General features: G+C 46.5%; 2 protein-coding genes across 5 annotated transcripts in view; both read left to right on the top strand.

Moving 5' to 3' along the window:
* Positions 1-7,372, top strand: part of LOC128909419 (deubiquitinase DESI2-like) — an 87,000-nt gene extending 79,628 nt beyond the window's left edge. Inside the window, exon 5 of the mRNA XM_054201070.1 lies at positions 6,336-7,372. Coding sequence (XP_054057045.1) covers positions 6,336-6,578 — 243 coding nt within the window. The 3' untranslated portion in view covers positions 6,579-7,372. The remainder of the gene's footprint in view (positions 1-6,335) is intronic.
* Positions 7,373-13,862: 6,490 nt separating this feature from the next.
* Positions 13,863-14,088, top strand: part of LOC128909421 (cytochrome c oxidase assembly protein COX16 homolog, mitochondrial) — a 51,929-nt gene continuing 51,703 nt past the window's right edge. For 2 of the 4 annotated variants that reach the window (XM_054201079.1, XM_054201072.1), the window contains exon 1: positions 13,869-13,965. In XM_054201079.1, the coding sequence (XP_054057054.1) occupies positions 13,906-13,965 (60 nt within the window). In that variant the 5' untranslated portion in view covers positions 13,869-13,905. Of the gene's footprint in view, positions 13,966-14,088 lie in introns of all 4 variants that reach the window. The other 2 variants (XM_054201073.1, XM_054201076.1) reach the window with 2 other exon arrangements.

Raw genomic sequence — 14,088 nt, 5'->3', positions numbered from 1 at the left:
CAACCCTATTAGGCAACAGCCATTGTCAGCCACTGGACTTGAAACAGCACCTGCTAGGAGAAGGCAGTTCCTCTGCACGCTGCCATGATAATATGAATGAATTGCAGTTGTTCATTAATTTGGTGGGAGAGTCATTATTTTAAATGTCACCAATGAGACCAGACTTAATTATACTTAGTATTCCCCAAATGGTCATCTCTTATGAGGCCACTTGTGCCTACTTTGTCATCCTGCAGCTGCTGGCTGTACGTATAAGTGCTGGTTACAAGGAACTTCATGCTCAAAGAGGGTTTTGCCATGTTCCAGTGTTGGTACATAACTAATCAGTGATGCCACTCAGAATTCAGCTCTGAATGTGGTTCATTAAGATGTCACATTTGCAGCCACCGTGCCTCTCTGCTGGTGGCCTGGCCACTGAAGCTGAAACAATGCTGTAGTGCTATAAGCCAGCTGTCTCATTTAACCCAGAGCTATCTACTCCCTCGTCTCTGTTCTTGGCATCTCTCTGCATGCAGACTCCTGCATAGAGGCAACTCTGCCCTTCTACCACAGGACCACAGAGGTAACCGACACGTTCTGACTAGCATCATAAGGAGAGCAAGTCCGGAGGTATTACTCCCTGCTTTCAGTGCTTTTCCTTTCCCTCGCTCCTGGCTAGTCTCAGGTGGATGGTGCAGATGCTGCTTCTGCTTTGCATGGGACAAACACCTGCAGTCCTGGAGAGGACCAATAGGAGTAGCAGTGCCCTGCCTGCTGTGGGACAAAAAGGGATTGCATATGAGAATGGGGGCATTTTAAACAGTTGCTTTAATTAATTTAAAAGTTTTTTCCCTTCTTCCCTTTGACTTGGGATGCTACATCCCAGAATATAGCCTCATTACTGGGCTCACTCAGCCTCATCTACAGTTTCTCAGCTGTACCCTTTCCTCTGCAAGGCACGGGCCACTCCTGGCTCTGCTGGATGTGTGCCGCATGCAGCTTCACAGCCCAGGGCCACCTCCTCTATTCTATTCATCCCCACAGGACAGTCGTATTCCCTAGAGTAGAAACTGTCATTTTTACACAGTAACTATGCAATAAATCTGTTTCAAGCAATTGATTCTGGCATGCCAGCTCCACCAAGGTGTGACTGTGCTTTCAGGTGCATTGCGAAAGCTGCGTGTCAGTTCTCTTTCAGGAATGCTATTTTCAACGTAAACGCCATGTGCATTGGCTGACCAGGAGTGCAGAGCTAGAGGTATGCCCCTCACTGACACACTCAGACACCCTGATCTCTGCCAGCACTGTGCAGTTCAGTTTTTGCAAGGTGGTAAAAAAGACGTCCCTGTGCCTTGGGTTAATGTTTAATTCCAGATGTGTCCAAGTACTAATTTCATCACGTTGCCATGCTTCTCTTTCTACGTATGTTTTTTGGCTGCCCTAGCAGAGCCTGCAAGCTTTGACTGTCCAGATGTGCTGGTTTGTATCTAATGGCCTTATTCTGAAAATCTGATAAGCATCATCTATGCTATATTGTCTAGGCCTCATAGGAGCCACCTCATGCAAAAACTGGAAAGATTCCCCTTGGGCTCTAACGGCTTTGTTCTAAAAGTGCTACGGGGTGTGTGTTAGACTCCTCAGGCACCAATAAAAGCCCTTTGCATTTGCTAAGACACATCAAGGGGAATACTGTACAGTAGCTTAAATGGATACCTTCCCCATGTGGATGTCACCTCATTTTTAGCAAGGCTGCTAAGTGGAAGTGGCAGTGGGTAGTTCAGCAGATGTTCAGTGCTGAACTCTCTGAGCCTCAGTCTGAAGACAAGAATTGAAGTAATTAGCTTGTATTGTTTGAGGAACGTAATGTTGCCTCTGCTCATCTTGATTGTCATGGATTGGAGCACTACATGGTGCCTTTGGGAGGGCTCACTTAAAAAAAAAAATAATCCTAAGTGCCTTGAGTTATATTTCTGTGTGTGGCCTGAATTGCCCCAATTGCATCATCCAGCACAGTGCAGTACCTATTGCATTTACGAGCTTTCTCTTAGGTTCTACAACTAATCAGCCCATCACTTTATTTTGGAAGTGGCTCAGCCTTTTAGACTACAACAGCATATGCCCATAGGTGCAAAGGCTTCACAAAATGCAACGCATCGATAGTGTTGTCCTCTAGAAGGCAGGAGACTCGGCTTCTTCCATTGCTGGACAGCATTTAAACCCATGTTTCCCAGGTGCTAAGCTGCTCCCCTGCCCAGGGCAAAGCTTTGCAGGGAGTTTTAAGGCCTTGCTGAGCACTGAAGCTTTGTTCTTAGGGCACTTAGGGGAGCGAAGAGTGATGGGGAGTGCAGTCCTTACTCCCTGGGCCGTTTGTACAGTTTAACCAGTGACTGTTCAGTGCAAAATGACACAGCGTAAGAGGCTCAGAGGATCTTTTTGTATCGCAAATTAGTTGTTTCTTGATGAGTTGAAATCCTGGTGTGGATCTGACAGCTGCCCAGAAACAGTAACCAAACTGTCAGGTCCCATTTCTCCCTTGCATTTGGCTTCAGCCACAGATGTCTGAACTGCTATTTCCACTGGACTCCGCAGATGCCAGCTGGGTCATTTGTAGTTCTTACACGGAGTCCCCAGAAGAAGCTGCAGCTATGGGAAACTTGGCTTTCTATCACGAGGTGCCGCTCAGTGGAAGCTGCAAGTACATGCAGCCTCCGCTGAAGTTTCTGCCTGAAACAGGGACAGGTCTCTTGGTGGTGCTATCTGAAATGCTGGATTTCGGTCTGTGGCAGGGACTGGCTGGCTCTGTGGGGTAAGAATAACTCACGCCTTCATGGACCTGACAGAGACAGAAAGATGAGGAAGAGCTATGCTCGGCAATGGTAGCTCATCAAGTAGAGTACTCACAGGAGGTTTGCAAAGCTTAGGGAAGACCTACGTGGGCTGAGGTGTGCCAGGCTTTGCTGCTAGTAGTCCAGCCTCTCATGTACTCTACTGGGTTTCCCATCCCAAACACTTTTTCTGCCTTGGAGAAGCTATATCTTCCCGCTTACATCTTACACAGGCTTAGCCCTTCTGTGACTGTTCATTCCTTTAAAGTTGCTTCTCCAATCAGCTTAAGAGGCTCGGCTGCTTTCTTGTCAAGTGTCAAGCTCCAGCTCCGCTACAGGTAAGTTAAGTTCCTGAAGGGATGGTAGCAGGATAATCCTATATGATGGTCAGGACCAGTGATTTCTAATCCGTAACAGTGTATCTGCTAAGGCTGACAGGACAAGTACATGACCCATCACAGAGAAGTTTACCCCTTTAAAAAGAGAAAACCCTATTTGTTTGGCAAACAAGGAAAAAAACCCCTAAAATCCTAACCTCTACAAACCTCTAAAAAAAGACTTCTGCTGGTGGAAACAATGGATGGTAACAGTCTTCTGTGAGTTTATTGTTCCAGTGTGAGGTTTTCAGTTGAGAATTGCCCTGAAGAGCTGCAGTAGGTAGATTTTTCTGTGTCTTCATATGCAATTAGAAAACACCCACTTCATCTTGCTTGCACTGCTTTATTTAAACTCAGCTGGCTTAATCCCATTGCAGTCAGCTTTATTTGATGTTTCTCCATTAGCTAAGTACTGCTGGATGCTCCAACACAATATGCTTTATGGGAAGGAGTGAGAAACACAGGAGCAGGCTGTAGAGTTAGTGGCATTCCCTGCCATTGCCCTTTTGCTCCTGTTGACCATTGTGTTTTGCTGTGGAATAAAAACAAGGCTTCACTGACAAGAGGCGAGGACAAGCATGACTGAGGAAAGGGAAACCACTTTGACTTCATCATTATCCTTAAGCTCCACAAACTGCCCTTTTGTGATTGATGGCCAGATGCCCACACATCTCCATTCTTTTTCTGGCTCTTCGTTGCCTCGCTGATTCATTCTGGGTGAAGAAGCTCCCATAAACAAAAGGCAAACATCTCAGCATTGCTTCCACATTGGGAAGTGCTATTTTAGTTGCTAGGGGATCTGCTTAGAAAAGAAAGCCAACTCTTAAAAACAGTATTTCCATTTCGGGCAGTCTTACCTTGTGCTGTTCGATTGTTTCAGCTAATTTTCTGAAGAATCATACCCTGGTTTTGTTTTCCTATTAGTATCTGGGGGGAAGTCTTTATTAGGACTTACCACTGCTTGAGAACTAAACTCACATGCACGCATACATCACAAGGAGCCTAAACTGAGTCACTTTCTACACTGGCAATATGTTGCCTAAGTTCCTAGAGGGGAAGAAAGAGAAATGCTACAAAATGCAGAGACAATTGTGCTGCATTTTTTTGGCTTTGGCTCAGGTTCAACGTTCGAGTAGAACATACTGAATACAATTTAAAAAAAATCAGCTGTATTCTTGTGAAAATGATCAGATATGTCTGGTGAGAAAATCAAATGGATCAGCAAAGTTTCTATGAATGAGTCTTAAATGCAGGTGGAGAGGTCATCTGCTTATAAGCTCAGGCAACAGCTCTAGCAACGGAAACCGGGGATCTGAATGGAGGTAAAGAATTGGTAATAAAGTAATTGTCTGCAGATTAAAAAATTAAAAAATACAGATTTATGGAGCTGTATCTGAGGTTAAGTAGAATGCAGCACTGGTAAGAACTGAAATAAAAGTCCTTGGGGTGTATTAGGTAAAGAACAGTCTATGCTTGCAAGTAATTTTAGCAGCTAAATGTCTCTGCTTATTCTCTGATACCTATGTCTTCATGATAATGTCTTCAATTTCACGCATTGATTTTTAAACAATGCATGTCAAAATAAAGTGAGTTCCGTAGTCAAATTAGCACGGTCACAGGTTTGCCACCTTCTCCGCACCTCATTGGAAACTCCACGCTCTTGGAGCAAGCTAATTCCCTTATCCTCAAGGTGACTGTTGGAATGGGGCTTAGATCGTTCTGCCCAGGCCATATGCATGAAGGACCAGCTGGTCATCAGCTGTAACAACCATAAAGCGGCACAGACCATCCTTTAGCAACTGCTCCAGTTGTGTTCCCTGAAAATCTCTTGAAACCTCTAAGCACTGCATTTCCACTATCAATAATAGACATCTTGCCAAATAATCTCCTTAGTGGATTACAGACAAACACCCTCTTAGTTTTTGCAGTAGTTAGTATTAAATTAAGTGTAGTTTTAGACAGGAAGAGGGTGGGAGGAAGACCGAAGGAATTTAGTATTGGCAGAAGGTGCATTATGGACAACCCTGGCCAGAACCATTAATCCATGTATATTGTGGGACAAGGTCTGCGGGGTGGGGTTTCCATGGGAGACAGCACTGGGAGGGAAGGCAAATTCCGGTATTATGACTACTGTACCTGCCACAGACTTGAGGCTCTAGTGTACTGGTGTAGGGCCACACAGGCAGTATATTTACTAAAGAGAGGCTCTTGAGGCACCCTGGCTGATCAGTTCCACAGGCCTCTTCTGTATCTGGTAAGGGAAATGCTAAAATGTAAAGGGAAACTTTCCTTATGTGGCCTAAACTAGATACGGTTACTAAAATCTGGCACCTGTATGTATGTGTGGTCAAATGCTACAGAAGAAAGGAGCTGCCGTATGCAGCAAGTTGTAGTTGTTTCATTGTGCTGAGTAAGAGATGACCTTGGAAAACAATATCTCTGCTAACAGGGTGTAACCCAAATCAGTGCCAGAAGCATCTATGATGAAAAACAGGCCTACTGAGATGCTAATGTTTTTCTGTCTGTTGCTTTCTTTCCCACATTTAGGAAATACCATATGAGGAGAAATTAAAGGGTGATGTGCTAGGATAGGAAAAGGACCCCTAGATACTGTAACTTGACTGACCCAGTGTGTGACTGACCCCAGAAAGAAAAGTGAGCAGCAAGAATGTCTTCTCAGGCATCTCCATCCACCTAGTCAGGTTCAGCTTCTGTGTTCCTCAAGGTGTGGTCAGTGACAGCCTAAATATTTTTCCAAAATTTTTGAGCTACCTGGAAAATGAGTGTCATTGTCTTGGCTGAGAAGCACCAGAAGGCCTGTCCTTTTACCCGTGGACTGCCTGGGGAACAGAGCGGCCAAAGCCTTTGAGGGTCATGAACTGTCTTCCCTAGTCTCTTCTATGAGAAGGTAGCCCTTGCCTATGCTGACAAGGGCTACAGCTGGCAGGATTCTCTGTGTGTGTTGAGCGGTTGTGTAGCATTTGCATTTAGAGCTGTTCCTGACTTGCAGAAGATGCTTCAACATTTCAAACAGCTCTCTTTGGAGCAACAGTGAATTCACCCTGCTGAGGTGGTGGTGTGGATGGAGATGACATTGCCACCATGCATGTGTTCTGGTACTATTAACCATGCTTCTTTTTGGTTTGCTCCACAGATACTATGTGGGAAAGAGATCCCCCGCTGGGTGAACCGCCTGGCCTACTTCAGCTCGTGCATCCCCTTCCTCCAGAGCTGCCTCCCCAAGGAGTGGCTGACCCCAGCAGCCCTGCAGAGCCACATCAGCCTCGGCCTCCACAAGGAGGAGCAAGGGGACACAACGGATGAGGAGTCCCCCTCCACCTCCGCAGCCCCCTCAGCCTCAGGCACATCCCGAACCTGTAGACATACTCGGGTCTAAACTGTGCCCAGTATGCCTCAAATAACATCTCCCTCTCTCTTGTACTATTTCTTTCTCAAACCCTTTCGCACACCTTGGTTTCTCTCTTCTCTCCTTCAATGGACAACACAGGGGAGGGAAGACCCTTTCTACTAAGGAGGTGAAGCTTCAGTCCCTTTTCCAAGGGCTGCCACTACAGTTGCTTGGCAAAATGACTGTGAACCCCAATGCTGAACTGAGGAGGGTGGCGACTAAACTGGATTCTCCTCCCAGGCCCCCCATGCTCCTCGATCCACAGAGAACTGCCGTCTCTCTCGTGCAGGAGAGCACATGTATGGGAAGGGGGGCACCATACTGTGATGTTCCTTCTCTGGAACCGTTTTATCTTTTTATCTCTTCCTCCACCCATGTGAGCCCAGCAGGCTCCTCTCTATTTTGGCTGGATTTGCCATTCCCCTATGACAAATCTCCTGCCCACACCCAGTGAAGGAAGCAGAGCCACAACTCAGCCTTCTCATCTCTTAGACCAGCAACAAGCTCCCCTCAGCCCCATCCCTTTTGTAATTATCAGGTTTCTAACTCATATGAAGGACAAATGAAAGGTGCTGCTGTTCTAAACCCACCAGTTTTCGATACTCAAATTTAAGAGCTCGAATGACTGTCCTGCTCTTGAAAATAATAACAAAGAACCTAGAAAATGAATGTGTTACAGTGGCTTTTCTTTGGGGTCAAAAAGAGCATGGGGCTAGCGCTTAGAGGCAGCTACCAAGTAGGTGCAGAGATGACTGTTGACGATATTGGTGCTTTTTGGCACAGACCCCTCTCAGTTTCCCTAATTGTAGGCAGCATTCCTTGTTTCCTTTTCTCCCTGGGTTCACTGGGGAATCTCTCTCCTAGCTAACATTTGCTGGCTATCTTTGGGGGAATGGCCCTCCTGAGCACAAGGAGGAAGAGAGTGAATCTGTTGGGAAGGTCAGTATTCTCTTCAGCTTTTCCTCCTGCACTCACAGACCTAAAACGTGGCTCCAGAGCCAGCCTTCCCCAGCCTATTTTTGAGCCAAATCAAGAAGGTTAAAATAAGTGGTGAACCCAAAGAATGTCAGCCTGTTTTCTTCTCCTCCCTTTTTGGAGGTGGAGGGGGAAACTTAGGGCCACATCTGGAAAGCATGGATGACCCTTCCAATGCATGGGCCACCATTGTGCCTTCCATTGTGTGCACTGTTTCAGTGGCATGAAAAATAGGCACAGCTGGCTCACTGGCCTCTCCAGGCAGGCTCTTGACAAGAATCTAGTCCTTGGATGTATTTATGCTCATTCTGACAACTAATGAGAAAGCAGAGGAGGAAGAAAGGACAAGTACACCAACACTTCCACTCAATTACCTCACTAGGACTTCTATTCAGAAGATGTAGGAGAGAATCAAAGGGGAAATCCAGGCCCCCTCTCTCCCTTGCAACTCCTCTTGGGTACACAAAGGAGGATGAAAAAGGAACAGGCACAATCTTGAGAGGGGGTTGCCGTTTTAGAAATGCTGTTCCCAACAGCTACTACCTAGTCAGGACTTCTACCCTCCACCCAGAAAGAACTACAAGCCCTTAAGATGGGTGGTTGTTTCCTTTTATTGGTCGCAATAGCATGCTAAGTCCAACCAGCTGTTTCTTTAGCTCAGGAATACAGAAGTGTGTGCTTTCAGGGCTGAAGGTCTTGGCTACGATGTACATCACGTCTGCATAGACAGCGCTTAATGGTTTGTTACATGTCCATGCTCTTAGAGAAGCAGGAGGCTTTGGAGAGATCTATTGGATGGAAATAGAACTCCCAGGATGGTCTCACTCCACTGCCTCCTGAAGTGATGCATGCTTAGGCAACAAACCTTTACCACATGCCTCTCATTTTCATCCTCCGAACAAATTGCTACAAGTTCTGTACTGAACTAAAGTCATGTTCCATATTAACCTTGGCTACTCACAGCCAATACTGCATTGTGAGCAATTCTGCAGCTCCTGGTATCCAGTCCAGCACCAATCTTGATTACCCTGGCTTGTCCAGGAATGTTTAATAAGATTTCCATCCTGTTCTCCATCACGCTGCCCAGAAACCTCATTACACAATGTACTGTTGCACTCTCTATTTCCCTGCAGTCATGGCCATTGCAGCCTAAACCAGCAGTGCAAGCTCCATTTGTCTGAAGTTCCCAGTATGCCTGCCAATAGCCAGCAGCACATTATGTGCAGTGAATTTTAAAATCTCTTTTTAGGTCATTCTCTGGAGGAAAGTGAGAAGAGGCCTTCCCAGAGCTTTTGCCTAGGCCAGGGAAACTGCAGTCAGAAACACGTAGTTCCTGATGTGACAAAAGCCAGCCAGCCATCACCCTCGTGTTTCTGCTCTGCACCCGAGCTCCAGATGAAGCACCATGTATACATCTAGGAGAGAACTAGGGCTCCAGAGGCATGTTTCACACACAAAAACCCTCTCACAGTATTTCACAAAATAAAAAACGCTTAACTGGCTGTATGGTAACCCAGACAAGAAAGTTACATTCAGCCTCCTTGGGGACATGAATATGTGCTTGAAGTATTGGGAACAACACTTGGGGTTAGCTGGCAATATCATAAAAACCAGATGTTTGTTTATCTACTTTTATGTTTGTCTGTCTGTTTATGGCAGTAGGGGTCACATCAAGGAGGGATCAAACCTCTGTTGTAAATCAAAACCAGAATATATTCCAGTCTTCAAAAGCGTTTCTCCCTACCCGTCTCTGTTCAAGGTGACCGACCAACAATGACAAGAACAAAGGGACACTGTGGAAATAAAATATATATTGATGATAGCTTTACCTCTGTGATTTAATAGCATTTTAGATTATTAAACATGAAGACATTTTAAAAGTCTAATTTACTGTTCATCTCTGGTACAGCATGTTTGTTTTAGGCACTTTTCTTATCCTTCCAGTTATTACAAAATTACCATTGTTATTATATAATTATATCATATTTGTATTTAGTTACACATTTGCTTTCTCTTGCTGTTTCAGAGCATAACACCAGGGGAACAGATACCAACAGTTATCAATGAAAACAGATGAACAGCTTATGAATCTTAACCAGAGCACCCTAAGGCACTGGCACAAACTCTTAGACCCTCTTCTTACTGCCAGGACTTTTGGTGGCCTTTTAAAAGTTGGAATGAGAGGGCACCAACTCTGCACATGGGCATCAGCAGCTGTGGGTTCTGTCTCTAGCAGAGAGCTAATAGTACTCAGGTGGGACAGTAAGACTGAAGGCGAGGTTAGCCTAGTGCTGGAATATTACAATACAAACTGTTCCCAGGGAAAGTTAGGGTGCAAGGAAAGAGGTTAAATAGTAACCTCTGTTCTCATCTCATCTGTATCTGTAATTGTAACTCTCTTAATTTCAGGACATTATTCCTACTGATTTTTTTTTTGTCAGTTGGCTTCCTCTTCCCAAGTCTATCATTTGAGGCCTATATCTCAAACTTTTATGAAGTTTTAAAAGGGACATCTGTGTTTTCAGAGGCCCTGGTGAGTTGGTCCCCCAGCACTGAGCCTGTATTCTGCGATGGGTTCATCCCAGTCTCAGCACAGCGCAGGACTGGACACAGACCTCTTGTCTTGCTCTCATCGCTTCCAGCTGAGAGTTCGCATTTCTGGAATTTTGTCTTTGTGTTTTTGAGGTACACAAGAAGCAGTCATTTCCTGCTATGTTATTTTTTTTATTCTTCAGTTCTGTTTATTTGTCCCTAGGCTGCAGAGGCTCTCAGAACAAGTTAGCGGCCACTGGATTGCAATTATGTTAGCTTCTCTTCTTATGTGTTTGATTTTCTTTTTGTTTTAGTTGTACAGATGTGATGGCTTATTGACATGTTCAGAAAACTTAAGTAAAGTACCTCCACCAATTCCTTGATGTGATTAATGGAGAAGAACAAAGGAAGTCATCACTAATGTTTCATTTTTCAAATGTTTTTAAATTACTCTTTGAGTTGAGGCAGCAGGTGCCCTGTTCCACTTTGACCCTGCTGTGCTTACTATCAGGCAATGATTTGGGTTGTGGAAAGGCTGTGTAGTGACTCTGGAGGAGGAACTTCCATTATGCCAGCTCTGCTCTACCATTGCCACAAGCTACCAGAACATGGCAGAGCCTCTGGCTGCAGTAATATATAACATTTAATTACTACTAGCAAGGAACGACTAATGGCTCTAAATCTCAGAGTAAGACTGTCTGTTAGCCCTGTTGTAGCCAGCTTTGTTTTGAAAAGGCTGTAAAAGTTTCTGGGCATCCAATGTGATTGGAATAAGGGATAACAAGTCAGGAAAACAGATGGTATGATCATGGCAATCTTCTTCCCTTAGGAAACCAGGCTACAGAATGAAAGACATGGATAGTGTCCAGATCTTGACAACTACTTTACTCAATGAGCTTTGATGGAAAGTTCAAAATTACAAAAGTCAGGCCTCAGTATGTGCGTTCACCTACAAAAGCTAGCGGGGACTGCGTGTGTGGCTTAACAGTGTTGAGCTGGCTTGTCTCTTGTTACAAGTAAAAGATTCAGCTGGGTAAGTTCTGGTCATCCACTCGTGAATTACTATTCACACAGCCTTCAGCTCTCACTGGAGATGGCAGAGGCTGCATATGTTTCTCTCCAGCAGTGCCCTCCATGATAAGTGATCCTGAATGGCAATGTTTCCTGCTTTTCCAGCCCTGTTCTCCCTCCCACTCTGACAAGGTATCCCAGGTGTAAGCTGCAATTAGTCTCTCCATGCCACTTGCTTTCCTGAAATGTCCCTGACCTCATTTCTGCAGGCTGGCTTTTCTGATGTGTGTGGGGAGGTGAAATCCCTAGTTCTGTTGAGATTCGGTGAACTAGTCATTTGAACTAGCCATCACTTGATTGTGATTTTGCAAAGTGGCAGAGTTTTGCCTTTGAGGTCCACTTTACCCAAGCCAAGTCCTTTTACCAAATAGCCCCCAGAAGCACAAAAGGAAGTTCAGAACTCATAAAAATGTCAGGAACCTGAGTCAAGTCCTCTCACTTGAAAGTCTCTGTAAATGTTCAGCACAAAACAGATAGGTGTGCTCAGAGGCTAGTAACCCTACATATGTGAAATATATCTCTTACAAAGTAGGTATATGCAGTGCTAAAACTTCTCTAGGCTCCATACTGCAATACCTAGAACATTTCAAGCAAGAAAAGGCAATCCTCACCTTGCATACAGGTGGAAGAACACTCTCTTCACTCCTGGGAATGCTGCGGCAACTATGGATGCTCACATGGATTTTCTTCATTGTGCCCAGCATGAGCCTTTGTTTCTTCCCAAACTATTTGTGGCAGGCTTTTCCTCTGTCTGCTGGAATGGACTTGTCTGGGGGAAAATGTTCTTTCTTTTGCCTTTGAGGTTCTTGAAGGGAACTTCTCCTGAGGGGCTTCCTGGGGAAAACCACCCAGACATACGGTAGCACTGAGCTCCTCATTAGCCTCAGGGTTATCTTCAGTCTTCTCTGTAGTCTTTTGTTGTTTTCTCATTTCTGTGACTTCAGAGGTGATCTTACTGAAGGTGAACTCCTATTCCCCATATACAGCCAAAGGGAATTTTATCTTAACAGGATAATTCAGGGTTACTGCAGTTTTGTGGATGGTGCTTTCATCTCACCCTTAGGAACTAGGCTATAGTGGCTAACTTTCAATCTTCAGTCCTGACATACACACAGACTGAACTGCCACTCATGGATGTAATTACCTTAATATAATAGCACAGGATACTTGTACAATGATATTAGTGAATGGGCATTCATAGGTACCAAGAGTAACCAACAGCAAGAATAAGAGCGTGATGTGTAGCAGCCCTAATCACAAAATAAGAATACCAGTGTGCTAGGTGTGGTAGAAACGCCTAACAAAAATAGTACATTTGCACAAAAAGGTTTCCAGGAGGTGGTGATTCTGCCCCTCTACTCTGCTCTCATGAGACCCCACCTGGAGTACTGCATCCAGCCCTGGGGCTCCTAACATAAGAAGGACATGAACCTGTTGTAACGGGTCCAGAGGAGGGCCACGAAGATGATCAGAGGGCTGGAGAATCTCTCCTATGAGGACAGTCTGAGAGAGTTGGGGTTGTTCAGCCTGGAGAAGAGAAGGCTCTGGGGAGACCTTATAGCAGCCTTCAGTACCTAAAGGGGGCCTACAGGAAAGGTGGGGAGGGAGTCTTTATCAGGGAGTGGAGTGATAGGATGAAGGGTATCGGTTTTAAACTGAAAGAGGGGAGATTTAGATTAGATATTAGGAAGAAATTCTTTACTCTGAGGGTGGTGAGACACTGGCACGTGTTGCCCAGAGAAGCTGTGGATGCCCCATCCCTGGAGGTGTTCGAGGCCAGGCTGGACGGGGCTTTGAGCAGCCTGGTCTAGTGGGAGGTGTCCCTGCCCATGGCAGGGGGGTTGGCACTAGGTGATCTTTAAGGTCCCTTCCAACCCAAACCATTCTATGATGCTATGATTCTCTGAATAAAGCGTGGGGAGATTTCATTCCACGTGCCATTAGGTGACAGATGAAAAAAAAAAAGGGTAGAAACCTCAGAGGAGCTTCAGGACGGTCCAGGTTTGGCAGCCATGGAGACAAATCATTTGAAGCCTCAACTCCCCTCTCAGCACACACGTGCTGTTACTGGCACCCGCTGGCCTTAAACCCAGGCTGCACACTTGTCCGGGTGACAGCATGGCTCCAGCCCCGTCCTTTCCTTCCCATAGATACGGTGGAAGCGATATAAGATCCGAACAACTTGGCCGCAGCTGGGACAGGGGGGGAAGTGCTCCCCAGCAAACATTTCTCCTCAGGAAAACCAGTGGGGTGGATGAAGCCATCCAGCAGGCCAGCCTGGTACCAGCGTACCGGTTGTGTATGTTCATCAAACGTCTGTTAATTCAAAGAGCTTCTGCGATACGCGTGTGTGTGTGTGTGCACGTGTAGAACCTAGAAGTACCCTGTGGCTTTGTAACTAGTCACTTGGCCTCAGCGGGCATGTCAGGGAAAGCGCCGAACGGGCCCAAACGCCACGTTTCGCCATCATGACTTCAACAAGCGATCAGCCATGGCTGGGGAGAGGCGGGTACCCGCTCGCTAAGCTCGGCCGCCCTCCACAGGCGGCGGCCTCCTTCTGCCAAACACCCCAGGGCGGCGCGGAAGGCAGCACCGGGCCCGGAACCCAGCGTCCCGGGGCGCGTTGCCGCGGCGGAGGGGGCCGCTGTGGCGGGAGGACCGGCGCCCAGCCGGAAGCGGGGAGGCCGGGCCGGAGGTGGGGGTGGTGCCGGTCGCGGCCTGTGGGGCGGGAGGGGGGATGGAGCGGTTCCGCAAGCTGTGGAGGGGCCGCACGATGACCTTCGGGGTCCCCCTGTTGGTGAGCAGCGCGGGGGGGGGGGCGCACCGGCAGGTGGATTCATGCTGGCAGGGAGGAGGAAGGGGGGTTTGTGTGAGGTGGTGCCTCTGGGGGACCGGCGTGTGGCCGGAGGGGAGCTGACGC

This window comes from Rissa tridactyla, chromosome 4 (assembly GCF_028500815.1).
Source record: "Rissa tridactyla isolate bRisTri1 chromosome 4, bRisTri1.patW.cur.20221130, whole genome shotgun sequence".
In the NCBI taxonomy this organism is placed as follows: domain Eukaryota; kingdom Metazoa; phylum Chordata; class Aves; order Charadriiformes; family Laridae; genus Rissa; species Rissa tridactyla.
This window is presented reverse-complemented; position numbering and strand designations above follow the sequence as displayed.